The sequence below is a fragment of the Ovis canadensis genome, chromosome 20 (genome assembly GCF_042477335.2).
Source record: "Ovis canadensis isolate MfBH-ARS-UI-01 breed Bighorn chromosome 20, ARS-UI_OviCan_v2, whole genome shotgun sequence".
NCBI classification, from domain to species: Eukaryota; Metazoa; Chordata; class Mammalia; order Artiodactyla; family Bovidae; genus Ovis; species Ovis canadensis.
Genome location: NC_091264.1, coordinates 66,665,047 through 66,689,066, shown reverse-complemented (window position 1 = coordinate 66,689,066; position 24,020 = coordinate 66,665,047). Strand labels below are relative to the sequence as shown.

General features: G+C 57.4%; 1 protein-coding gene across 2 annotated transcripts; it reads left to right on the top strand.

Annotated features, from left to right (window-relative positions):
• Window positions 1-6,545: 6,545 nt before the first annotated feature.
• IRF4 (interferon regulatory factor 4) lies at window positions 6,546-23,447 on the top strand. Of its 2 annotated transcripts, none has more exons than XM_069564274.1 (9): window positions 6,546-6,656; window positions 7,828-8,103; window positions 9,086-9,272; window positions 10,047-10,135; window positions 10,786-10,927; window positions 12,911-13,018; window positions 15,002-15,355; window positions 18,173-18,285; window positions 20,176-23,447. In XM_069564274.1, exons 2-9 carry the CDS (start codon window positions 7,888-7,890, stop codon window positions 20,317-20,319), a joined length of 1,353 nt encoding a protein of 450 aa, XP_069420375.1. In that variant the 5' UTR covers window positions 6,546-6,656; window positions 7,828-7,887; the 3' UTR covers window positions 20,320-23,447. The 2 variants fall into 2 exon arrangements, with proteins under 2 accessions (XP_069420375.1, XP_069420374.1); XM_069564273.1 differs by having other exon boundaries at window positions 6,603-6,656; window positions 10,783-10,927.
• Window positions 23,448-24,020: the final 573 nt, after the last annotated feature.

Sequence of the window (24,020 nt, the reverse complement as noted above, 5' to 3'; positions counted from 1 at the left end):
GCTCCAGCCACCCCTCTGCTCCCGCCGTGGTTGCTGGACAAAGGTGAGCTGGGCAGCAAGCGCTCTGATGCGGGAGGCACGGGAGGGCAGGAGGGCGGCTAGGGCAGAGGGCAACTGTTTCTCAGGACCAGCAGAGCCAGGGAATCGGCACGTGGGGGCCAGGTCCCGGGCGCCTCGCAGAAAGGCCAGTGATGGGTCCGAGGCCGGGGCTTGCAGCAAGCTGTGTGGCCTCATGGACCAGCAGGTCCTGTTGACATCAGTGCCCCGACCCTACTCACGAGTGTCTGCCTCTCAGATGGAGCCCTAACACCAGTCTCACTCCCCCACTGGCACCCCCCGAGCTCGGAAGGGGCAGAACAGTGTGGTCTGTGGCGCCCTGCGCACATCTTCCAAGGAAAGACCCAGGCCTGGCCCTGCTCAGAGCCGAGAATGCACACCGCACTTCCCAGGGCATCTGCTCCCACAGCCCTGGGGGCGTGGCGGGCTCAGCGGGAGACCCGTGTCCTCGGACAAAGTCCGACTTGGCCCCCTCACACTTCAGAAACAGGGTGAGACATCCTCATTCAGAAATGGCCTTAGAACATTAAAAAGAAGACATGTTCAGATTTTTTAAGCTAAACATGTGGAGAGCAGTTGAAAGAAAGGTTTTTAGTACCCAAATTAAGGTTAGCAACTCAAGCTAAAATCAGTTAATGCGTACAAAGCCTCTAAACAGCTGAGTGTCAAGGGCGTCTAACGCAGAAAGCACAGAGCAAGCAAGGAACCGACAACTTCCAGGAGACCGGGACGAGGCTGCTTCCCGGCCCTGGACACCCCCTCCAGACCCCGGCCCAACTGCCAGACTCCCCGAGTTCCTGTACTGTCACCCTTGGTTCCCCTGCTAGAACCTCCGGAGAGGTGCTGGCCCTCCACAGGACCCAGGGGAGCTGGCCAGGCGCAGCCCGTGGTGGGCACAGGTGAGGATGAGGGGGCATGCGGGGTCCCTGAGCAGAGCCCAACCGCAGCCTGTCCTGGAAGCTCTGAGCAGGCAGAAGCGCCCCTTCCTACCGAGGCTGCTGCTCCTCTATCCGGAATCGATGCAGACAACATGCACTCAGACTCAGCCCCGTTGTGCCTCCAGGCTGGGCACTGAGGTCAGGGGCCTAGACAGCCTGGCCGGGGGTGAGGAGGACCCCAGCCCTGCTCGGGGGAGGCACTGGCAGGATGCAGGCCAGTGCTCCTGGATGGGCTCTGAGGGCACCAGGTGTGCGGTGCGGGGACCTTCAACTAAGACAGACGGCACTGAACCCCCAGCGGGGCCCCAGGAGATGCCGGCCACGCTTAGGAAGGAGGCGAGAGCACCAGCCCCACCCAGGGGGGCGGCGCTGGGAGCGGGCTGGGACCTGCAGGTCACAGTCTTCACCACTGGCTGCCCAGGTGGCTCAGGGGCCAGCGTGGGGACAGCTAGGAGGAATGGAGCCATCACTCCCAGAGACCGTGTTGGGGAGGTGTGCCCCCAGCGTCCTCTCCACCCCCGAAGCCTGCTGCCCCCACCCCCAATCCCTGTGCCTGGAAGCGCCTCATTTCAGCTCCAGCTCTCTGCACCCAGGCCCCCTGCTGCCCTCCTCTGACCGCCCTCCGCGCACCCTGGACCGAGAGCCCCCGCTCTTCCTGGGCCCCGGGTTCCTGCCTCACCCAGGCCCTCCTGCTTTCCATGGAGAGTCCTCACCTCCCACCAAGGGTGCAGGGGTCGTGGTGAGACGATGCTCAGAAAACCAGCACCATCTCTACATTGTGTGACCAGGAGCGTTCTGGGTGTGCGCAGCTGGCTTGGCCTGAATTCTCAGAGTGGTGATGATCACATGTGAACAAGAGGCAGCCTGAGTGATTCCAAGCCCCTGAGAACGGGGGGATTGGGTGCCGGGCAGAGTCAGTCATCACAGCCTGCCCCCGACAGGGCCCGCAAGGCTCAGGGTGACACTTCTCACGTGTCAAGCGGCAGCATGCCCACAGTGTCCAGCGGGAAGAAGGGGTGAGCTTAAGAATAACCCAGCTGCAAATGGGAGGAACTGGCTTTTCACCTATTGCTTCAACTTTCAGAAAGTTGCCCAAAGTCTTTGCAAACCATTTGCCCTGTTTTTGGCTTGGTGAAGGGAGCTGGCAGACACACACAGTCCCTTGCTCAAGTCACGTCACTGCTGATGTAGAGTCAGGAAGACACGTCACGGGAGGCTTCTCAGAACACTGGCATGAGGAGGAGACGAAAGGGAACAGCTGTTCACACGGTGTCTTTGATTCTGTGCCTTTCTGTCACATAATTGATTAAAGTCACAGACCCAGTTTCCTGTGTGCCTGGCAGGGGGTTGTTCTCCGTGCCTGCGGGCAACAGGGTCCCAGCCAGGCCTGGGCTCTGGGAGTGCTCCAGGCTGCTCTTGTCTCATTGAAGAAGCTCAGGCCACTAAATTAAGTGGAAAAGGGTATACAGTCCTGCATGAAAAAAGACCAGCTTTAGGGGTACTGTTGATATTGCCAAGGGGTTTGTCACGGTGGAAAGTCCAGCTCAGCCCCTTTAGGCTGGGTGTGTGGTGGCAGCAGCGCTCCACCGCAACTCCTGTCCTGTGGAAGTGGTTGATAAGGTTAGACTTCCCAGAGGATGAAATACTTGCGAGCAGGATGCTCTGAGTGTGAAAGGAGCTGTATGGAGAAGAATGAAGTGGAGACCAGAGGTTAGGTCAGTGGCTTGAAGAAAAGGCCGTTTTTCTTACTCTGAACTCACTGTAACCTGAAAGGTCAGTGGTTCTAAGAGCAGACGAGGAAACAGCTGTTCAGGGTTGGGAGAAGTCTCCCTGGTCCCTGCGGCCAGCCTCTGCAGCGGGAAGGCTGCCTCTCCTCTCTCACCGGAGGGGGCGCCCAGCTGCCCTGGGAGAGCTGCCCTGGCAGACAGACCCGCCTGGGAGCCGTCTGGACAGCAGCCAAGGCCGTGCAGGCGGCGGGAGGATGGAACGTGGCCGAGGGGAGCCGCGGGGGTCTCGGAGGGCGTCTCTCTCTCCTTACCTGGGCACGGCCTGGGTGCTGCCCGCCCTGCCCTCGGGGCAGCTGCAGCTGGAGAGCGAGCGAGGAGGACTCTCTGGGGTTTCTTTGGATGTTGACGCGCAAGCGATAAGAGTCTTGGGTTGAACACGGGGTGTGCCGGGTCTGGGTTCCCACAGGACGCTGGGAGGCAGGAAAGCCACGAGCGCCTCGCCTCTGACCTCGAAAGGGAAAACCTCGGTCAGTTCAGACCTCGGGAGTCTGAGCCGGGGCTGCTGCCTCCGCGCCCGAGCGTCGAGCTGTTAATGACACCACACAGTAGCATTACTGTCTACAGAATCCAGCCCCAGGCCATCACAGAGCACCGTGACGCCTTAGTGGCACGGTGTACTACTCGAGCCCTGTGACGCGCGCGCACAGCCTCGCTAGAGGGCCAGAGCGTGCTGCACAGCACACGCTAGAGGTGGTGCCGTGCTGTGACAGCGGAGGACGCTGTATGTAACTGAACTACCACACGGCACGTACAACCAGTCAGCTCGGCTCAGTCGCTCCGTCGCGTCCAACTCTCTGCGACCCCATGGACTGCCTCATGCCAGGCTTCCCTGTCCATCACCAACTCAGGGGCTTCCCTGATAGCTCAGTTGGTGAAGAATCTGCGGGGTAAAGGAGACCCTGGTTCAGTTCCTGGGTTGGGAAGATCCCCTGGAGAAGGGAAAGACTACCCACTCCAGTATTCTGGCCGAGAGAATTCCACGGCCTACTATATATTTCTGATAATACAATAATACCATAAAAATACTGTCATACAGGATGCCACGGTCAAAGGTAATAATTAGCACTGCATATACAAACAGCCACAGAGTGTGAGAGGAGATCTTTATCTTAGATGAACTTCATCATAACAGCCAAGCATCTCAGTATTTTCCTGGATTTCTATGAGTGCCGAACCCACTGCCCTACAGACGCTTCCGTGGCCACATGCAGCTGCACTGTTTGAAATGCACCGTTGCTCCCTCCCTGGGCCCCCCTGGTGGCTCAGTGGTAAAGAATCTGCCTGCAGTGCCGGAGACGTGGATGCGACACCTGGGTCAGGAAGATCCCCTGGAGAAGGAAACGGCAACTCACTGCAGTAGTCTTGCCTGGAGAATCCCATGGGCAGAGGAGCCTGGGCGGGCTCTAGTCCACGGGGTCACAAAGGGTCAGACACGGCTGAGCAACTGAACAACAGTTCCTCCCTTCTTGAAAAATAAGTTAGTGAGAAAATAGTTTTATCCAAAACAAGGTGTTTTTTTGTACCTAGTATGGGTTTTTCTAAAATACATTTCTTGCATGCAAATGCATAATTTTAAAAGATTGATTTCTAAATTACTGAATTTAGGTAAATTCAACTTTTCTTATGGTTTCTTTATGATAAATGTGAAGCGAAAATCGAGCTCCTGCGGCCCCATCTACTACAGCATACAAGTGGCTGAAGTACACACCCCCTCACAGAGCACGCCGATGGGCTGTTTAGGATACACGTCCGACCAGCTGATCTTTACAGGCTGCGCCACTTGGAGGGGCGTCTAGTCTTCTCTGAGGGGCACTCTGATCTCAGGCGTGTGGGGGAGGGCCAGTCTGAACCTTCTCTCCCTTCTGTTTCAGCCGTGACTAAGACAGGGAAGTCTGCAGTGAGCAGCTAACTGGTGAGGCCAAGCCCTCCCTCCCCACCTCCTGGGGCAGTGAGGACTTCGAGAGTTCAGTGATTAAAACACACGATTCTCTGTATCCACCTCATCATAACAGAAAATACCACTTCTGGTAGATCAATACGACAAATGAGTAAGCCAGAAGATGGCGTTGAAGGTTTGCAATCACATTTTAAAACAAGGCCGACGTGGTTTTCAGCGTCTGAAAGTGCATGAGGGGAGCGGTGAGATAACCAAGTCGCGGCAGAGGACACGTGTGCGAAAGCGCAGAAAGCTCTAGTTGGCGGGGTTTGTTCTCGGCAATCGTCCTGTTGCTGGTGAGCACGCTGGAGAAAGCAATCCACTGGTTAGAGCGCAAGGCAGCTGGGAGGCGGCCATGTCCACTTTGTTGGCTGAGGTATCCAAGTGCTGAGCTCAGTTCCTGACAGTCAGAGGGGCCCCCAAAATATCTGTTGAATGAATGAATCCATGAAAGAAGAAAGGAAGGAAAACCGCCGTGACCAGAATTTTCTTTGAAAAATACCTGCTGTTTACTACACAGACTCTGATAGTGGAAAACTTACTTGAGTGAATAAAAGCATAGCATCCTGTTAATTTCTGAGAAAGCCGTTAGTTTGAGGAAAAGCTCACCCACTCTGTGCCTCACGGCTGTTTTGCTCTAGGCTGGCTTGGTTGTTTTTTTGGATGGGAGACAGTGGCCCAATATTTAAAAGAAAAACTGAGAAATAAGAGAAATCAAAAGTTTTTCAAAAGTAGCGAGTTGACCTAGGGTGGTGGTGGCCTAAAATCATATAGAAACCAGTGATCTGACGGTTTACCTGAAATTGGTGTCTACACAAACATGCTGAAGCATTCAAGATGCTGGGGGGGTGGGGGGGCGGGCGTTAGATCTTGGAACATTAAGTAAAATCCCTTTGTTTAAATATTGTTCTTATTCTGGCCATTTAAACTCCCACTTGTAAATTGTTTCTCCCATGTTGAGGTTAAAACTATGCCACTGAGAGGTGGACCTGGACACTTCTTCCAGTTCTTCCCTGCTGCCACAGCTAAAGCTGTGGGGGTGCTGTCTCAGTTACTGAAGTCCTCCAGTTGAGCCGACCAGCAGGATGCGAGCATTTCAAGCCCAGACAGCGTGTGAGCGCAGTTTATAGCTCAAGGTATCTGGGCCATTTCCTTTTTTCTTTTCAATGAGTGTGATGTTCTCTAAACACGGCGGAGGGGCGGGGCTCTCGGTGACAGCCAAGGGTGCCCCCCACCCACCCACGGTCGGTCGACACGGACAGTCCTGTCTTTGGTTACGAGCTCTGCAAGCCCAGTCCCCATCGCACCAGATTCCCGCTCCTGCACGCCCCCACTTCCCGCCCTGACAGCGCCGCTGTAGCTGAGCTCCTGCTCAGCGGTCCCGCCGCGGAGACGAGGTCCCCTCGCGCCTTGCCCTCGGCAGGAAACCGCCCGAGTGAGGCTCCCCCGGCCCGTGCGCCCGACTCGAGGTGCGTCCCCAGCGCCGCCTGGCCCCGCGCCCTCGGCTCTCGGTCCGCAGCCCACTACCCCATCCAGCGCACCCGGCTCCCTGCCCAGAGCCCCCAGACCAGCCCCGCGCGCCCAGCTGGGAGCCGGCGCCCCGCCAGCCCGGGTTCCGACCCGGCCCCGCGCCCCCCGCTCTGCGTCCGCAGCCCCTAGCCCAGCTCCGGCCCCGCGCCCCCGGCCCTCCGTCCGCAGACCCCGCCGCACCCCGCGCGCCCGGCCCCCTGCCCGGAACCCCCGGGCCAGCCCCGCGCGCCCGGCCCGCGCCCGCGGCCCCCACCCCGCCGGGAGGCGCCCCGGTCGGCCCCGCCCCGCGTAGGCCCCGCCCCGAGCGCGGCTTTCAAGCTTTATAAAGTTCCTCTTTCCTACCTCCGAGGTTAGTTTCACTGCTTGGACTTGGGACTCACCGCTGCCCTCAGCTCAAGCCGGGGCGAGGTAAGACTGGGGTCGGGAAGGACCCGGGCTGCCAGCCCGGTACCGCAGGAGCCCGGCGCGAGGCCAGCCGGGTGGGGGCCGCCTCGGGGCAGCGCGGGCCGCCGCGGCGTCGGCGCCAGGCGAGAGCACGCCCCTCGAGGGACCCCGACGCCCACCCCGTCTGCCCTTGGCCGGGGAGTCCCGAGGCCCCGGCGTCCGCGGGTCGGCCGAGCCCGGGCCCCGGAGGCCACGCGCGGGGCCGGCTGTGGTAACGAGGTCGCTGGGCCATCAGCGCCCGAGGGGGTCGTCGAAGGGACCCACCCCGGGCGGCAGCCCTGACCGCGGGGGACGGCCCTTTCCTCCCGAGGCTGCTTCTCTTGCTCCTCGCTCTTGAGGGGCTCACAGCCCCCTCGGCCCCGAGCTCGCGTCTTCCCGACCGGTGGTGGAAGAGGAGGCGCTCCAAATTCAGGCCACGAGGGGCCCCGCGCTCCGCGACCCCCGCCTTCCCGGCACCTTCCCGCCCCCGCGCTCCCCGCGGGCCTCCCCGCCCGGCTGATGCTCGGCGCGCGGGGATCCCCCACGACGAGGCTGCGCTCGCCGCCTGAGGCCGGGTCCCTCTGCCGCGTGTGGCTCCCGGGCCACCTGGTCGTCGCTACCTGTCTGGGGCTCCGGGGCATTCTTGGGGCAAAGAGTGCGGGTTTCAGAGAGAGCCGCGGGGGAGCTGCCGCCGCCGCGCACCTGGAAGGCCAGGCCACGGGGGAGCCCGCGTGCGGAACACGCGGGGCCACCGGGGCGCGGGGGCGCGGGAGGGGGCGCGGGCGGAAACTGGCCGTGGCACGGGGGATGGACTGTCCACGGCTTGGGCCTGGGCAGGGGAGCGGGAGTACGAGAGCAAACGGAGGCCCACGCGTGGGGGCGGCTGGATTTCGGGGGTGCGCGAAGATCAGAGCCCTGAGTCTGGGCGGCGTGCGGGCCGCGGGGGGAAACGCGAGTGGAGCGTCCAGAAGGTGAGGTCGCGCACGAGCTCAGGGAGGCGGGAGGGCGGCGCGCCAGGGGCACGCACGAGCCGGGGCGGCTGAGAAGGGCCTTCTCTCGCGGCTCGGGCGTCCCAGACTCGGCGGCGCGCGCCTCGCCGCCTCCGAGGCTCTGCGGCCTCGTGGTCATTGCCGAGGGCCGCCTCCTCTCCCCGCAGCGCGGAGCGAGTGCCGGAGCGAAGCCTGGGTTGCGAAGGGACAGCGTCGGCGCGCGGGGCATGAACCTGGAGGGCGGCAGCCGAGGCGGCGAGTTCGGCATGAGCTCCGTGAGCTGCGGCAACGGGAAGCTCCGCCAGTGGCTCATCGACCAGATCGACAGCGGCAAGTACCCGGGGCTGGTGTGGGAGAACGAGGAGAAGAGCATCTTCCGCATCCCCTGGAAGCACGCGGGCAAGCAGGACTACAACCGCGAGGAGGACGCCGCGCTCTTCAAGGTGCCCGGGCGGGGCTGGGAGGGGCCAGGGCCCGCGCGCCGACCCGCCCCGGGCTCCGGGGGCCGGTCCGCGCCGCGCGCACCGGGCCTCGTGCGGGAGCGCGGGGGTCCCGCGGCTGCTCTGGTAACTTCGCAGAGGGCGGAGCCGGTGCCACGCCTGAGGGGCGCACGGTCCCCCGGAGTCAGATGCCCGTCCGCGCTCCCGCCGGGTAGAGGGGTGGGCCAAGGCTGCGCCTCTCTCTCCCTGGGGCCCTCTTTCTGGAACTTTGGGTACCTCCTCGCCTCCACGTACCGACTGTGTCTCCTCCTTGCGCGCGGGCAGCTGTGTGCGCCGCGCCGCTCGGGGCTGGTCCCTGCGCCCTCTCCACGCTGTCCCGCCTCGCGCCCCCTCTCTGGCCAGCGCTCTCCTTCGGGCTCTCTCTGGTCCTTGGGCGCGTCTCTCCCTCTGTCTCACTGTCTCTGTGTGACTCCCTCTTCCCGAGTCTCTCCCTGGAAAGTTTTCTCCGTCTCTCTCCCTTCCTCTTTCTCCTCTCTCTCCCTCTCAGGGTCTCCTTTGGGCCTCTCTCTGGGGGTTTCTCTTTGCCCCGTGTGTGTGTCCCTGTCCTGACCGTTTTCCCCTTGGGCAGTTTACCCAGTGGCCAGTGCTTTAGGGCCCAGCCCCACCACCTGTGGGCAGAGCGTGGCAGGGGGACTTCCTCAGGAAACTTGCTGGAAGAGTAAGGCTTGCCTCAGGCTCCCTAACGTCCAGAGGTGCCCTGCGGTGGCCCCTCAGCCCTCAGCTCTGTCTTTGCTTCCAGCCTAACTGCTTCCTGAGGGGTGGGCTTTGTGGGGTCCTCAATCTCACCCGTCTTTCATAAACACCCTCTGTCCCACCTTCCTGTGGACCTGAAGCCCCTGCCGCCATTCTTTGCTTTAGAGAGACAATTTCCAGATTCTTTTTTGAAAGACCTGCATTTTAACTTTTCCCCACTTTCTCTCACCAGGCTTGGGCACTGTTTAAAGGGAAGTTTCGAGAAGGCATCGACAAGCCAGACCCTCCCACCTGGAAGACACGCCTGCGGTGTGCTCTGAACAAGAGCAACGACTTCGAGGAGCTGGTGGAGCGGAGCCAGCTGGACATCTCGGACCCCTACAAAGTGTACCGGATCGTCCCCGAGGGAGCCAAGAAAGGTGGGGCTTGACGGGCTGGGGCCGCCTGCGCTCGCGCCTCAAGACGGCTCCCTGTCAGGGTCCTGTTTTCCCTTTGCTGCTTTGTAGCCGGCTTGCCTTGGCCTCCCGTTCCAGCCTAGCAGGCGGTTTTCCCAGCTTCTCTGGGCCCCAAGTGGGAGTTCTCGTGGTGGTGCTGCAGGGTAGTTTCTCAGGCTCCTGGTCTCTTCCTGTGTGTGTGCATACGCCTGTGTTTTCTAGGAAGTTCTCCTAAGATTCGGGCCCGATTTCCAAGCCAAAAACGGAAAAGCTGTTTGAAACTTTACTTATTCATCTGTCTCTCGTGATTAGCCATTTTGAGGAAGGGAAGGTTCATGATCTACATTTCGTTACCATTTGTAGTAAGAGAAGTGTCAACATTCAAACTTTGCCGTGGTCAACTGGGCTGCTTGTTGAAACTAAGGTTCCCACTTTCCAAGATTCTGGACCCAGAGCAGAGCCCAGTTTAACAAACCACAGGTGACCTCACTAGATGGACGTCTGCTGGGGGAGCTCGTGCCACGAGGCCCATCGCCCTCAGGCTTCTCGACTTGGGCTCGCTTTGTGGCGCCTTGTAGGAACCAGTTTAATGGCCTGGACAAACAATTGCCCAAGGGAGTTGCAGGAAAATGCCCTATTTGTCAACACTGTGCTATGCATTCTAGGAACTGGACTCTCAGGTGTTTTTCTAAGATTTGACGTTTCATGCTGTCAGTTCCTTCTTCACACCGCGCATTTCCCTTTTCCCCAAACCCTCAGGAGCAAAGCAGCTGACCATGGAGGACCCGCAGATGCAGATGAGCCACCCGTACAGCATGCCGACCCCGTACGCCTCGCTGCCTGCCCAGGTGCGGGAGGGGCAGGGCTCCGAGCAGGGAAGGCTGGGCCTGTGAGGGGCACTTGGGCCAGGTCCCACGTGGCAGGAGCGGCCTGCAAACAGAAGCGAGCAGAACTCCGTTTTGCTGTTTGTCAAACTGCTGAGCCACGTCCCAGGTCACTGGATGGGTGTGTCAGTCTCCACCTGGTGCTGGGGTTTGAAGAGAGGGAGACGAGGGTGGGTGCATCTGCTTGCTGGTTAGATTTCCCCACTGACTCTTCAATCTTCTGGGAAACAGACCTTTTGTGGAAGCCAAAGATTTTGGAAGCAGGGCTTTGTCATGTGAAACCACAGGGCAGCTGACCCCGTCGGACTTTTCCGATGTGAATCCCAGCCCTGTTTTATCCACTTTGCTGGAAGGGAGGCAGAGCCCCCAGAAAGGCTCTTGGTTTAGCCATGTGATGAAGCGTCACATAAAGCCTCACATAAAGCGCCACTTTACGGCACTGTCTCACTTGTGCTTTCGATTCTTCGTGGCGAGTTTCCACCACAGCTTTTCCTATAATAAGAGGATTTGGCTGCCCGCCACACAAGCAGTCCCGGAGGAGTCTGGGGGGCTCCCCCAGGCTGACCCCGAGCTGGCCGCTCTGCACTCCAGCCCCCCTCTGATTCCTCCAGCAGGTTCACAACTACATGATCCCGGCCCATGACCGGGGCTGGAGGGAGTTCGTCCCGGACCAGCCGCACGCAGAGATCCCGTATCAGTGTCCGGTGACCTTCGGACCCCGCGGCCACCACTGGCAAAGCCCAGCCTGTGAAAATGGTAAGGGCAGGGCCTGTGGCCAGAGGGCCTGGCCCCTCCTGGCCTGACCTCCGGGCAGTCCCATGGCTCTCTCCCTGCTCAGAGCTGCCGGGGAGGGCCCCGGGTGCAGTAAAGGAGGGCACGTGTCCCAGAGGACTCCGGGTCCACGGTGCCCGGCCCACTGTGCACCTGGACAGACTCGGGGCTGCGTCATGGAACCAGGGGTCACACCAGGCCCCGGGAAGCTGCCCTGCTTTTCACAGAATGTAAGCAATGTGCCCATCACTGCCCAGTGAGACTGAGGGCTGGGGACCACTTCCAGGTCCCCTGACCCCAGAGCCCAGCCACACAGGACAGGGAACTCAGAATTCAGACTGGCCGACTTTATGTTTAGTAAGCTAACATGTTTGTTCCTCCTTGAATAATCTTAAATTTTATTTTTAATCTTGGGCAAGAAGTAGTTGATTTTGTTAGTGTTCCCAGAGAAGGCTGGACCGTCCCTTAATCCTGACTGTCTCTGTCTACACATCTGTAAAGCTGGCATCCCACAGCTGTGGCCCAACCCCCCTGCGCCCACCTCAGCCCGCAGGGACCCCAGGGGATTTTTGTGCTGATAGATTTCTCTTAAGCAGTGGTGTGTCCAGGCAGTCGTTCCTGGGATTAGAGGTGACAGTAAGAAAGGGATGTGCAAGTCCTGTGAGGGAAACACAGAAGGCCTCCACAGAACAGGGCCTGGTGTGCGCTGCTCTTGGGCTGGCCGCTGTGCTCCCTGCAGGCCTCCCCCCCAGAATGAGGCCTCTCTCAGAAGCACCAGTGTGCCAAGTGCAGAGAGAATTTCACACCGTGTGTTCAGTGCTTCAGAGCAGAAGCTGTCAAGGCCTGTGAGTTAGTTGTTTACACAGAAATCCTGAGACTGTCAACACCTAGATCTTTTGAATGTTCTAGCAGTATCGGCTCCTTTTTAGTCATGTCCAGCTCACTCTTGGCTTATGGAATTGAAGAAGTAGCCTATTATTTAAGATTGGTTTTGAGTGACATATTTTTTTTAAGTCACAAAGTTTGGTTTTATTAGCTTTTTAAGAGTGATTTGCAGCAAAAGTTGGCCTTCCGTATTGTGGTGGGAGAGTCAGCTGGTGCTGGACGGGTTCCTGCAGTTCAGACCTGGGTCTGGTACGTCAGCTCCGCTGAGCTAGCGGCTCTGGTGCAGAGGGCAGGCTGGTGGACAGACCTTGACGCGTGAGAGACATTAAGTGATGCGCCAGCCGACTGAGGTTCTGGCGCACACGCTCCGTTAACGTCTCATGCAACACAGCTGCCGTGCCGGCTGGAGACGTGGTTCCCTTTCCTCCTGAACCCAGGAGCAGCAACTAAGGAAGCGGGCCTGTCAACGTGTAGGGTTTTGGTCTGGCTCTTGGAGGTTGGAACTCATGTAGAGACCTGGGCTCAGCTCTGCTGTGAGCTCGCTGTGTGCGTGGGGTGAATCGCACGGACTCTGGACTCAGTCACCCTGCCCATCAGCTGTGCAGGGACCGGGCACAGCCTTCCAGCTGTGAGACAAGTGATGCCTAGGGGTTGAGCCTGGTGTGCACGGTGGACGCTGCAGTGTGGCCTGGAAAGTGACTGGGACAGTGGGTCTCAAGCATTCTCAGCAGACACACACACACAGGTGACTCTGAGGCGGTGGAGGGGTTGAGGACAAAAAAGAAGGGAAGGAAGGCAGGGAGAGAGGGAGGGAGAAGACTGCAGAGGTGACGCCAGGGTTCCTCCCAGCTGTGAAGAGGCTCCGTCCTTCTTCAGCCTTGGTTTTCCAGTAGGACCTCAGCCTCCTTGCCTCTCAGGAGGAGGTGTGTGCGGGGTGGGCAGTGTCGCTCTAGAGGGCCCAGGCCCTTCCCTCCCAGCCTGGTGCACCCCTGGGGCTGACGGGCCACCCTCAGGCAGAGGCAACTTCCCTCTGCGTCCGAGGGACTCTGTTAGACAGCATCTGACTTTTATTTGCAAATGCAGGTTGCCAGGTCACAGGAACCTTTTATGCTTGTGCCCCGCCTGAGTCCCAGGCCCCCGGGATCCCCATAGAGCCAAGCATAAGGTCTGCCGAAGCTTTGGCCCTCTCAGGTGAGTGGGGCCCCCTGGAGGCGGCGTCTGCGAGGGTCCTGTCACCGTGGGTGGATTTGAGGGGTCCGTGAGAGCAGCTGGGGTCTGGAGTGGGTAGAAGAGTTAGCATCCGTGGCCAGCTTCCCAGCCTGACCCGCTTCGCCAGGTGGCTCTGAGCCGTGTCAGCTCCCCAGGAACGTTCAGGTGCCCCAGTTCCATTTGCCAAGGGCCCCTCCAGCCAGCTTCTCACACCGCACCGCAGGAGCTCCTCATCATCCTTGCAGGCTTAGCTGCAAACAGGTGGCCCATCGGCTTCCCAGGACGCTAGTTCCGGGTTCTTTCTCCTCATCACGTACAGTGCCTTCGCAGCCAGCATCTTGCTCTTCCTTTGAGTGTGGTGTGTCTCACACACAAATCCAGATCAGATCTGGTCTTTAGAGTTTCACCTCTAAAAGAGGCCTGGATCTCAGCCATCTACCTGTTTTAAGGAAAACACCTTGAGCTGTACTAAGCAGGTGTGATATATGTATATTTATCTTTAGATAATGTTTTAAAATGAGACTTGCATATGTTAAAAATGAATAGCTTGTGCTTTGGAATTCTCAACCTGCTCCCTGCCCTTTTTGAAAATCAGTGACAGGAAACATAAGCTGGATTCTCCAGGTTTCAAGAGAGCACAGCTGGGGCCCTTCCTTGCTCCCGGGAGAGCTGGGCTGGCCGATGGGCTCTTTCTGGCTCTGAGGTTCTGGAGGCTTGCTGCTTGTTTCAGATGCTCCTGGATGGTGGAGGGAGCAGAGGTGTCTGAGCAGAAAGGCCTGTGTTGTTTTTAGAAACTTTCAAACCCTTTCCTTAAGCACTTAAGACTTGAGTGTGTGCCTAGAAAGTAGGAAATAAACAGCTATTTATATCCCTGTGACCTCGTGATTTCTGATGACGTTCAACGAAATGAAACCCTGAGTAGCCGACACCTACTCCTCTGGGTTCACAGCGGCAGGAGTGGCAGAGGCGGCTGGAGGCAGTAACGTGGACTGTCTGAGCCTCAAAACTTACCCTTGAGGAATGAGAGCTCAGTACAGATTACCATCCTAGCCGTTTATCCAAGGTCAGCCACCTGCTCAGGCTTGAGCCCCACACAGTTCCCCCTCGTACTTCAAATCCGGGGCCCTCAGCAAACCAGGTTGGTCCTTTCAGCCCATTGGTCAGATTTTAGAGAGGATTCTAAAATCAGCAAAATTTCAGAACTGAACTTATATTGTTTAGTTTTGGAGAAAGTGCGGCTCTAGAGCCATCCTCAGACTCAAACACAAACCGAGGTACGTCTCAGCTGACTTTACGCTTGGGCTGTTTCCTTCTCGAGGTAATTTTATAATAAGAGTAGAACATGCAGAGTGAGAAAATAAGTTAAAAATCAGTAAAGCAAAATGTGAAATAAAAACGTAGTCCCACCACTCAGAGCTCACCAGCTATCAAGGCTCGTCCTTCCCCAAACTTCAGTGTGCTGCTGTGTGTATGATTTTCTTTTCCTAAATGACATCATACTGATGTTTTTAGTGTAGTTTTGGATGTGTGGATATATTTGCCTTTTTCCTGAAAGACCACTGTACTTTTTTGCCTATAAGAATCATTTAAGGCAGGGTTTACTTCTTCCAAAGTCAAAACTGACTGCCAAGCTTAAAGTGAGCTTTTGTTTGGTGGCATGTGACTTGGTGCGTTAGACATAAATGCTGTCATCACCACCACTGAGCTCTTCCCCGAATTCTGTGTCCCACACATTTGGAAAAATGCTGGGTTAGAGAGCAGCACAGACTGACGCAGAAGTCCTCCACCATTGGGCAGGCTCAGGCTCAGAGAGGGGCATAGGCCTTGCAGTGTCTGCCCCGAGACCCCTTGGCACAGGCGTCCCACCGACGACGCTCTTCTCGGGCCGTCGCCTGGCCCCTGCCGAGCACCAGCCCCAGGCCCCCGGCGCAGAGCCCACACTGACCGCCAGGGCTGTGCTTCCAGACTGCCGGCTCCACATCTGCCTGTACTACCGGGAAATCCTGGTCAAGGAGCTGACCACGTCCAGCCCCGAGGGCTGCCGGATCTCCCACGGCCACACCTACGACGCCAGCAGCCTGGACCAGGTCCTGTTTCCCTACCCGGAGGACAACAGCCAGAGGAAGAACATTGAGAAGCTGCTCGGCCACTTGGAGAGGGGCGTGGTCCTCTGGATGGCCCCCGATGGGCTCTATGCCAAGAGACTCTGCCAAAGCAGGATCTACTGGGACGGGCCCCTGGCGATCCCCAGCGACCGGCCCAACAAGCTGGAGAGAGACCAGACCTGCAAGCTGTTCGACACGCAGCAGTTCCTATCAGGTGAGGTTGGAGAGGCTTGGCCGGGACGCGGCGCCTGTGCGAGCTGGGCCTGGGGGCGTGGGGCTGGTGATGGTTGGCATGGCAGCAGGCCGCTGGGCAGGGCTCCCTTCTCTGCGGCCCTGCGCCCACCCGGCCCGGCCCCAGAGTAGGCCTCCTGTTGGTTCACCTGTCACCCCATCTGTGGGGGCCTGTGAAGAGCGGGAGATTGTCCCGGGGCTGGGGTTCAGGCTGAGGTCCTAGAGTTTGAGGACGTAGCTACTCCTCACCGGCCAGTGAGGCTCCTGTTTTCCTGGTACAGTGGCTGCAGCAGCATATTTGTGATGGTTCAGCTCTTTTGTGGCCCCTGGAAACACTAAGAGTTCGGGACGCATCGCCAGCGCTCGTGGCTGCGAGATGCACCACCCTCAGCAGACGTCTCCCAGCAGGCGGGACCCCGCGAGTGCGCAGAACTGATTTTGCAGAGGGGAATTTATGAGTTGTTTCTAGATTTCAGATCACATTTTCCAGAGTCACCAGGTTTTGTTTTCCTAGTATTGATTTCGTGGCAGTTAAATCAGGCCCCGGGCTTTTGTGAGCCCTGCGGCCACCTTGTGGGGGAGTCCGTCCCCAGCGTCCATTCGGCTGTCCCCATCATCAGGCCTCTTCTGGACGGAGAGCTGGTCCTCCCTCATACTTAGCTCTTTTTGTATGAGCGCCTCCTTCAGAAACAGCCTGTGTCTGGGCTTTCCTGGGCCTCCCTTCCCCGAAGCTGCTTCTTGGTTCAGCTCACCTGGAGCACAGCCCCTGCAGTCCGCCAGCAGAGACGGTGCTCAGCTCCGGGGTCCGTGGCTCCCATTTGCTGAGACTGCTCTAGATTCTCTTTCGTTGCCCAAGCAAACATGTCCCTGGTGACTCACCCTCCCCAAGAGGCAAACCGGGAGGAGGAGGGAGAGCTAACCTCTGGTCCCTGGCAGCAATCCCTGCCTGACCCAGGCCTCACAACACATGGGGCTGTCCACCCTGGGCCCAGTGTGTGGACCGCCTGCCGCAGGGCTCGAGGAGGAGCCAGGAGTCTGAGGTCTGTGGCCAAGTCCAAAAGAGCCTGGCTCTGGGCCTCCTCGAGGTGACAGGTCTTGGATTCAGAAGGTTCGCTGTGGGTGGGAGGGCTTCATCCTGGAGAAGGGGCCCTCGCCTCTTGGGGTGTCTCTGGCCCCGCAGCTGCAGGAAGGGAGCTCTGTTGTGCATGGCCGTCAGCCTCTGGGACTGTGGGCCCGTCATGTGGGGCCGTGCGCTTCTTCATGAGGGACTCTACGCCCCCTCATGAGGGGCTGTGTGTCCCTTCATGTCCTCACGTGAGGCTGTGTGTCCCCTCATGTGGGGCTGTGTGTCCCCTCATGTCTTCATGGGAGGCTGTGTACTCCCTTATGTCTTCATGGGGGACTGTGTGCCCTTTCATGTGGGGCTGTGTGTCCCCTCATGTCCTCGTGTGGGGCTGTGTGTCCCTCGTGTGGGGCTGTGTCTCCCCTCATGGAGGGCTGCGTGCTCCCTCATGTGGGGCTGTGTGTCCCTCGTGTGGGGCTGTGTGTCCCTCGTGTGAGGCTGTGTGTCCCCTCATGTCCTCATCTGGGGCTGTGTGTCCCTCGTGTGGGGCTGTGTCTCCCCTCATGGAGGGCTGCGTGCTCCCTCATGTGGGGCTGTGTGTCCCTCGTGTGGGGCTGTGTGTCCCTCGTGTGGGGCTGTGTCTCCCCTCGTGGAGGGCTGCGTGCCCCCTCATGTGGGGCTGTGTGCCCCTCATGTTGTCTCTGACCAGGAGCTGCCTCGGTCTCGCTCTCCCCTGTGAGCCAGGGCTGTGCTCTGTGCTAGGGCAGCCTCTCGTCTTGAAGTGTTTTCTGAGGTTCAGGGAGGAAACTGAACGAAAAGCTGCAGCTGTGCAGGCAGGCCCCTCCAGTCAGGGATTCCCGCGAACCTTCTTGAGCCGCCAGGCCTCTCAGCCAACTGTTTCAGAGAAGTGAGCCAACACAGAGGCGTGGGTGTCACCCCCGCCCCCTCGCAGTGTGCAAGCCTGGCACACGTTCTGCTGAAGTCAGTTAGGTCTGATTTGAATTCTGGAAGAAAAAAAAAAAGCAGGAAGTCAATGGTCCAGTGAGTTAGCTAGAAACTTCTTCGGTTTAAGAGAACAGTGGAAATCTTTGATATCTACCCATTCAGGATCTGCAACCTTCTGGGGACAGCCCCGCAGCCCGCGCGCACATCTGATAAGGCCAGGCGGCTGTGCGCACGCGGCCGCGCCCATGTGAGCCTCTCCTCTGCGGACTGACATGTGCTCTGGGGGCGGGGCCAGGGCGCTGGTGCACGTGGGCGGCGCGGGCCTGGGGCCTCATCCCACCCTCCCTTCTGAGGGAAGCAGCTCAGAGTCACCGGGTCTCCAAGATAACGTCCTGCACTCTGCGGATGTCGGAGGTCGTGGGCAACACAGACCGCGGCTTAGAGGTCCTGGGTCAAATCAGAAACTTCTGATTTTTTGGAAGAAGCAGATTCTCCTCGTGTAAACGATTCTTTTGGCTAAACACAGCTCCATTTCCTTTTCGGCCTCCCCTACTCCTTTCCGAGACCTTTGCCTCCTTGTGGGTCCAAAGCTGCAAAAGGAGCCCCCCTCTTGGGGTGCAGCCCCCTCGAGGTGGAGGTGATGCCCAGGGGAGACCTGTGGAAACAAACGCTCATGTGCACCCTGCGTCTGGTCCCACCCTCACTGCTGTCTGGCCCCCACACCTGCGTGGGCTCCCATCCCTGCCCCGCGTCCAGCGTGCGGGTCTCTGAACTGCTTCCGTTGGTCTGCAGAGCTGCAGGCGTTCGCGCACCACGGCCGGCCACTGCCGAGGTTCCAGGTGACTCTGTGCTTCGGGGAGGAGTTCCCAGACCCTCAGAGGCAGCGCAAGCTCATCACTGCCCACGTGAGTGTCTGCTTACCTTCGGGTGAATCAGGGCAGGGCCCCACTTAGAGGAGTTCAGATGGGAAATAAGTGCCCTGGGCCCTGGGCAGAGTGGGAGGGAGGATGTCCGGTGAGCAGCCTCCCCGCCCTGGACACCTGCCCATCACCACCTGGGGTGACCTCTGGCCTGCACTGCACCCATCCCATCTGTTTTGTTTTCCAAGAAAATAGTCATATTCCCATTTCATAGGGATGTAAAAGGATGGGGCTAAAAGTTGCCCTTTAAAATTCTTGACATTTAATGTTACTTTAAAAATGCCTTCTAGCTGATCTTCCCTTAAGGGGAAGCTTTCCCCCTGACTTGAGTATTGTGTAAGCCCCTCCAAAAGGCCCCCATCCTCTTTTATTTCTGGTTGTTAGAATTTATTAAATTGTCGCGAGCTGAGGGTTGTGTGTGTTTGGTGGAGCAGAGTCTCTTATGGCCTTTGGGCAGCTCAGGCCATGGTCTCGCTTTCCAGCAGAGTCTAGCATGGGCTCACCTGCACCGAGTAAACATCTTTCACAGAAAAGGAAGGCAGGAAGGTTTAGAGAGATAACATGTAGCATTAATTTGCCACAGAAAGCAGAGTTTTGAATACTTGGAATTTTCAAATTTGAAATTGAAGCCTCTGTGTGGCTGTGACCTGTGGAGGTTATTAACAAGCCCAGGTGACAAATAGCAGCAGGGAACGTCACACCAAACAATAATAGAATTCAGGTCACATCTTTAAAAAAAAGATTTTAATTAAAATTAAAAAAAAACTTTAAATTATATTTTAGAGTATAGCCAACTAACAATGTTGTGATCGTCTCAGGTGGATGGCAAAGGGACTTGGCCATACATATATATGTATCCACACAACCCCTGCTTCTTGATCATAAAATCAAAAAACAACTGACCAACCAACAGAAATGTAGTCCCCATAAATCTTTAGAGTTTTCTCGTGAATTCTCTCACTGACCGACAGTTACTGATATAATAACGGATTCTTGTTAACAACTGTCCAAGGACTGAATGACCTCGGCGCGGGCACACGGCACCTCGGAAGATGGTGGTGAGCCCTGCGTCTGAGTCTCGGGGCTGGCACGCACTGGCCTGGGTCAGCTGGGACCCTGGGTGCACCCAGGAGTCTTGCCCCTCTTATCATGGGTTGGATTTGCTTCAGTGGCTTCAGATGAGTTACGCTTGAGCCGCTATATGTGGGCTCGCACACCTGACAGGATGAATGTGCTCAGCTTCTCACTGTGAGTTCAGAAAAAGCTGAGCTTGAATACTCTGGTGAGTGTGCTCCACCCTCATACTGAGACTAGAGGGATCTGGGGTCAGCTCACTTCCCTTTCTCCACCATCCCTGTTAAACGCCAGATGTGGAAAAATAAGTCCCTTGGTCTAACTTACCGGATTACCTTAAACTTTAATGAGACTCAGGTTTGGTCCCTGGGTCAGGAAGATCCCTGGAGGTGGGCTTGGCAACCCGTTCTGGTGTTCTTGCCTGGAGAACCCCATGGACAGAGGGGCCTGGCTAGCTGCAGAACATAGGGCTGCAAAGAGCTGGACGCAACGGCAGTGCCTGAGCTCGCGTGCACCTTGAACTTGCCCTTAATTTGGTCATTTTACCAATGTGCTTTGTTTAGTTCTCGTTTAGTATAAATTTCAAGTGGCAGTTGGTTTACAAACAGCATTATTACCTTTCCGTTCAACTGAAGCGCAAAATTCAGTAGATCCTGTTTGTAGGTCAGTGTGTCCTCCAGAAGGCTCCTCACGTGACACGTCCTCACGGTCGCAGCACCTCCCTGCATGTGTGACCGTGTCCTCAGATGTGGAGGCTTCTTGCCAGATGGCCATGATGTCTTGTTTCAATCTTCACTGCAGGTTGAACCTCTGCTAGCCAGACAGCTGTATTATTTTGCCCAGCAAAACAGCGGACACTTCCTCAGGGGCTACGACCTGCCCGAGCACGTCGGTGGCCCGGAGGACTTCCACAGGCCCCCGAGACACTCCTCCATCCAGGAATGAGAGCCCCGGGGCCGGAGACCGTGCGTGTGTGACACGCGCACAGAGAGCCGCTGGCTGAGCCCCTGCTCCTTCTCTGCAAAATGGGGAATGGGGGCTTCAGTCCCACTCCTGAGGAGAACATTGGTAGAAAATCAATGTGACAGATGAGCTTTTTCCAGGAGAAAGAATGCTTTTCAGGATCTTCTGCGGACGAATGTGAAAATTCATCGTCACGTGGTTTACATTTACTGACTTGCTGTCTCCTGTCTGATGTGAACTCTTTCTTGTGTGAAGATCGAGAAGCCTGTGCTTCATTGCTGACTACTAGGGTGGCACGAAGGGGCCCAAGTGCCAGCCTGCTTCTCAGGGAAGTAGAACCTACGTGTGAGGCCATCCTGCCCAGAGGAGGAGCGCTCCAGCCGCTGGGGGTGACGCGCCTCGGGATGCTGACGGCAGGACAGACTCGGCTCCTGGGGTCCCCACCTTCCCGGGGTCCCTCCCTGGGTGGCCCACCACCTCCTGCCTGCAATCCCCGCAGCCCTAGGCCCAGAACCCAGCTGGTGTGACCCTGTGGTGTTTCTCGAGCCAAAAGCATCAGGGCCACCCCGAGTACCAGGTTTTGTCACTTCGTACTCATTGGAAAAGACTCTGGTGCTGGGAGGGATCGGGGGCAGGAGGAGAAGGGGACGACCGAGGATGAGATGGCTGGATGGCATCACGGACTCGACGGACGTGAGTCTGAGCGAACTCTGGGAGACGGTGATGGACAGGGAGGCCTGGCGTGCTGAGATTCATGGGGTCGCAAAGAGTCGGACACGCCTGAGCGACTGAACTGAACTGAGCTGAGCTGACTGGTTAAGATATCTTCTGTTTGTCTTTTTATCTCTCATGCTATAGAAATTCTTGCTATAGCAGAAAGAGACTGACAGACCAGCAGCCCGAGCTGCGTTTCTGAAGCTGGGTGAGCGTCCCCTCCCGTCCTGTTTGTTAGGAGACCGGCTGCCATGGCAACACTACGTCCCGGGGGGGCCCTGCTCGAGGCGGGGGGGCCCTGCTCAGGGCAGGACGGCACTCTGCAGATTGAGCAACTGCAGGCCCAGGGGGCTGTTTTTGCTTATTCTGTATATTACACGCTTCCTCATGCCAGTGGTAGTGTGACAGGGCCTTAAAATTATTGGGCTTTTTCCAAACACAGCTTTTTATAGAAGCACTAAGATATCTACTTGCTTAAGTGAACTTAACCACTTATTTGTTGTTCCTTTTGGAAAAGTACAGATGTCTGGGCCATGGTGCAGCAGCTTATTTTTGTCCTACTGGGAAGTAACTGCCATGACTTTTAGGCTCAGTGTACAAACTGGTATTCTCTTATTCTAGTCTGTATCTTTAAGTCATTCAACAAACTTGCATTAGACAGATTGTAGCTTTTATCCAGCTTAGTAAGCAATGAAGCCTGGAAATGTCATTTCTTCTTTTTTTTTGGGGGGGGGGAGACGTTTTTAGGGGTAAAATTATTCATATTAACTACAGAAATGTTAGACAGTATAAAAATGCAAAACCCAAAGAGAATCTTCCTATTTTCCAATCCAACCTCGTCCACAAGAAGAATTTGATTCTTCCAACAGATTTTACTTTTCTACAGATACACACAAACTTAAAAAAAAATCTCAGGGGTCCTTTGTGCCCCCCACATGCAGACTCGCCTGCCCCTGGGGCACTTCTGCCAAGCCCACCTTGAGGCCTGCAGCGCAGTCTAAGCGGTTCATTAGCAGGCGGAGGGAGCCCCTTCCGACAGGGGATTGCACTCCGTGGGCTACAGTGACTTATACATCTCATAGATGTGAGCATCTGGGGTACATTACCCCCAGGGGGCAGGAGGGGCAGGCATGCGGCTCCCTCGCCTCCTTTCCAACATGAAGCTGCTCTGGCTCAAGCTCCGTGTCTGGCAGATGCTGTTGGCTGGGGCCACAGCCCGTCCACGTGCACAGCGCGTGCGCGCCGTGGCTTTCTGTGGTCTGGGGGACCCACAGTGTGGGGCGGCAGATGAACCGCGAAGCAGTCTGGGTGAGGGACCCCGACGTGGGCTCAGCAGCTCCGTGTGGTGTTAGCGGAGGGCGCTGTCAAGCTTAGGCCCTTGTTACTTGGAAGAGTTTTAGGTCCGCAGGGAAGGTCTCGGGGGCTCCCCCGGCTTGTTTCTTGTTCCTGAGGTTTGGTCACACCACGGGCAGAGACCGGCGTCTTTGGAGCACCACGGAGAGCTCCTTCACATCATGGCTTCGGAAGCTCCTCCGTCACCACGCAGAGACCCAGCCAGGCGGTCGTTTTGCAGTGGAGAAGCTGCTCCACGTGGCCCAACAAGCCCACGACCGTGGGGACCACCTGAGTCCAGCTGTGCCCAGCGTGAGCAGAGAGGCATCCGTGGGCTCAGCTGTGAACAAGGCTCTCTTACCAGGTCCCTGCGAGCAAGCCCGGGTGCAGGTCTGACATGGGCTGTGTCCTCAGACTGGTGATCGAGCTGCGTCCCCGGGGAAGGCTGCACCAGGGAAGGTCTTTCATTTCTGTGAATCGTTTTATTAGCGAAAATCCAGACAAAGCGTAAGCCCTCCCGTCCTCCGCGGTCACATCACCCCACCCTCCACAGGCGGGTCTCCTCTGAAGGAGCTGAGCTTCCATAAGCTCTGTGTCTTTGTCGCCTGTCTCCATAAACTGCTGTAGCTCACTGTGTAGCTCACGCGGTCTGCCTGCCATGTGCGTCATCTTGCGCCTCGCCTTTCGGGCCCCGACTCGGAGCTGGACACGTGTCAGCGTGTGGGGGTGGCCTCGTCCAGCCCTGTTCCTGATGTGGAAGGTCGTGAGGGCCGGTTCCCGGTTTCTCTTTTCACCGCTTTTAAGAAGGCAAGGGTCTGCAGCACAGCTGAAGTGCAGGAGACAGGCCAGCCTCCTCCAGGGCAAACGCGCGTCAGCCTCTCGGCGAGGGGACTTTGCGGGTGCAGAGGGCCTCCCACTGCCCAGCCTCCCTCCTGGGACTGTTCCAGGCCGAACAGTCCTTGGACAGTTGTACATAATCTTGTCATGAATTTTGCTGTGAATTGCTTCTCAAAGCAGATTTTTATTTGTGATATTTTGAATCTTAATAAAGGTTTTAAAGGGCAGTTTTTCATGGGCTGTGTTACTGAGCCCTCATCTCGACAGCTCTTTAAACACTCCCTCCTCCTGTTGCGTTCAGCAGCCTGTTTCCTTCCTGGCTGCGATGAGCCTCCCAAAAATCAGATCTCACACGTTCAGCTTGTTTTTTTAAAAAAACACACCCTGCCGTGCGTCCCAGTGTCGAGCAGCGCCCCGCCTCGCTCCCGACCACCGTGAGGGTCTCAGCGCTGAGGACCTGTGTCGACGCTGCCTTCTGTTCCATCGTCAGTTCACCAGCATCCAGACTGTGGACAGTGATAAGCTGTGTGCCGGGGAGGGGGGCACAGATGAGACAGAACCCCACCCCAGGGCCTGCGCCCCTCCCCCGGATCTTCAGCCCCAGCTCCTGCCCCCGCTGTGCTGTTAAAACCCTTGCAGCTGAAGACTGTGATGCTCTCAGAAGCCTGTGTGTCCTTTGCATCTAGGAATCCTAGAATGCTAGATCTGAAAAATTTCAGATTTGCTAAGTGGTAACCAAATCAAAATAATGGGGAAATAAACTATTACACTGCTCTGGGGGCTGTCTGCTCAGAAAGTGT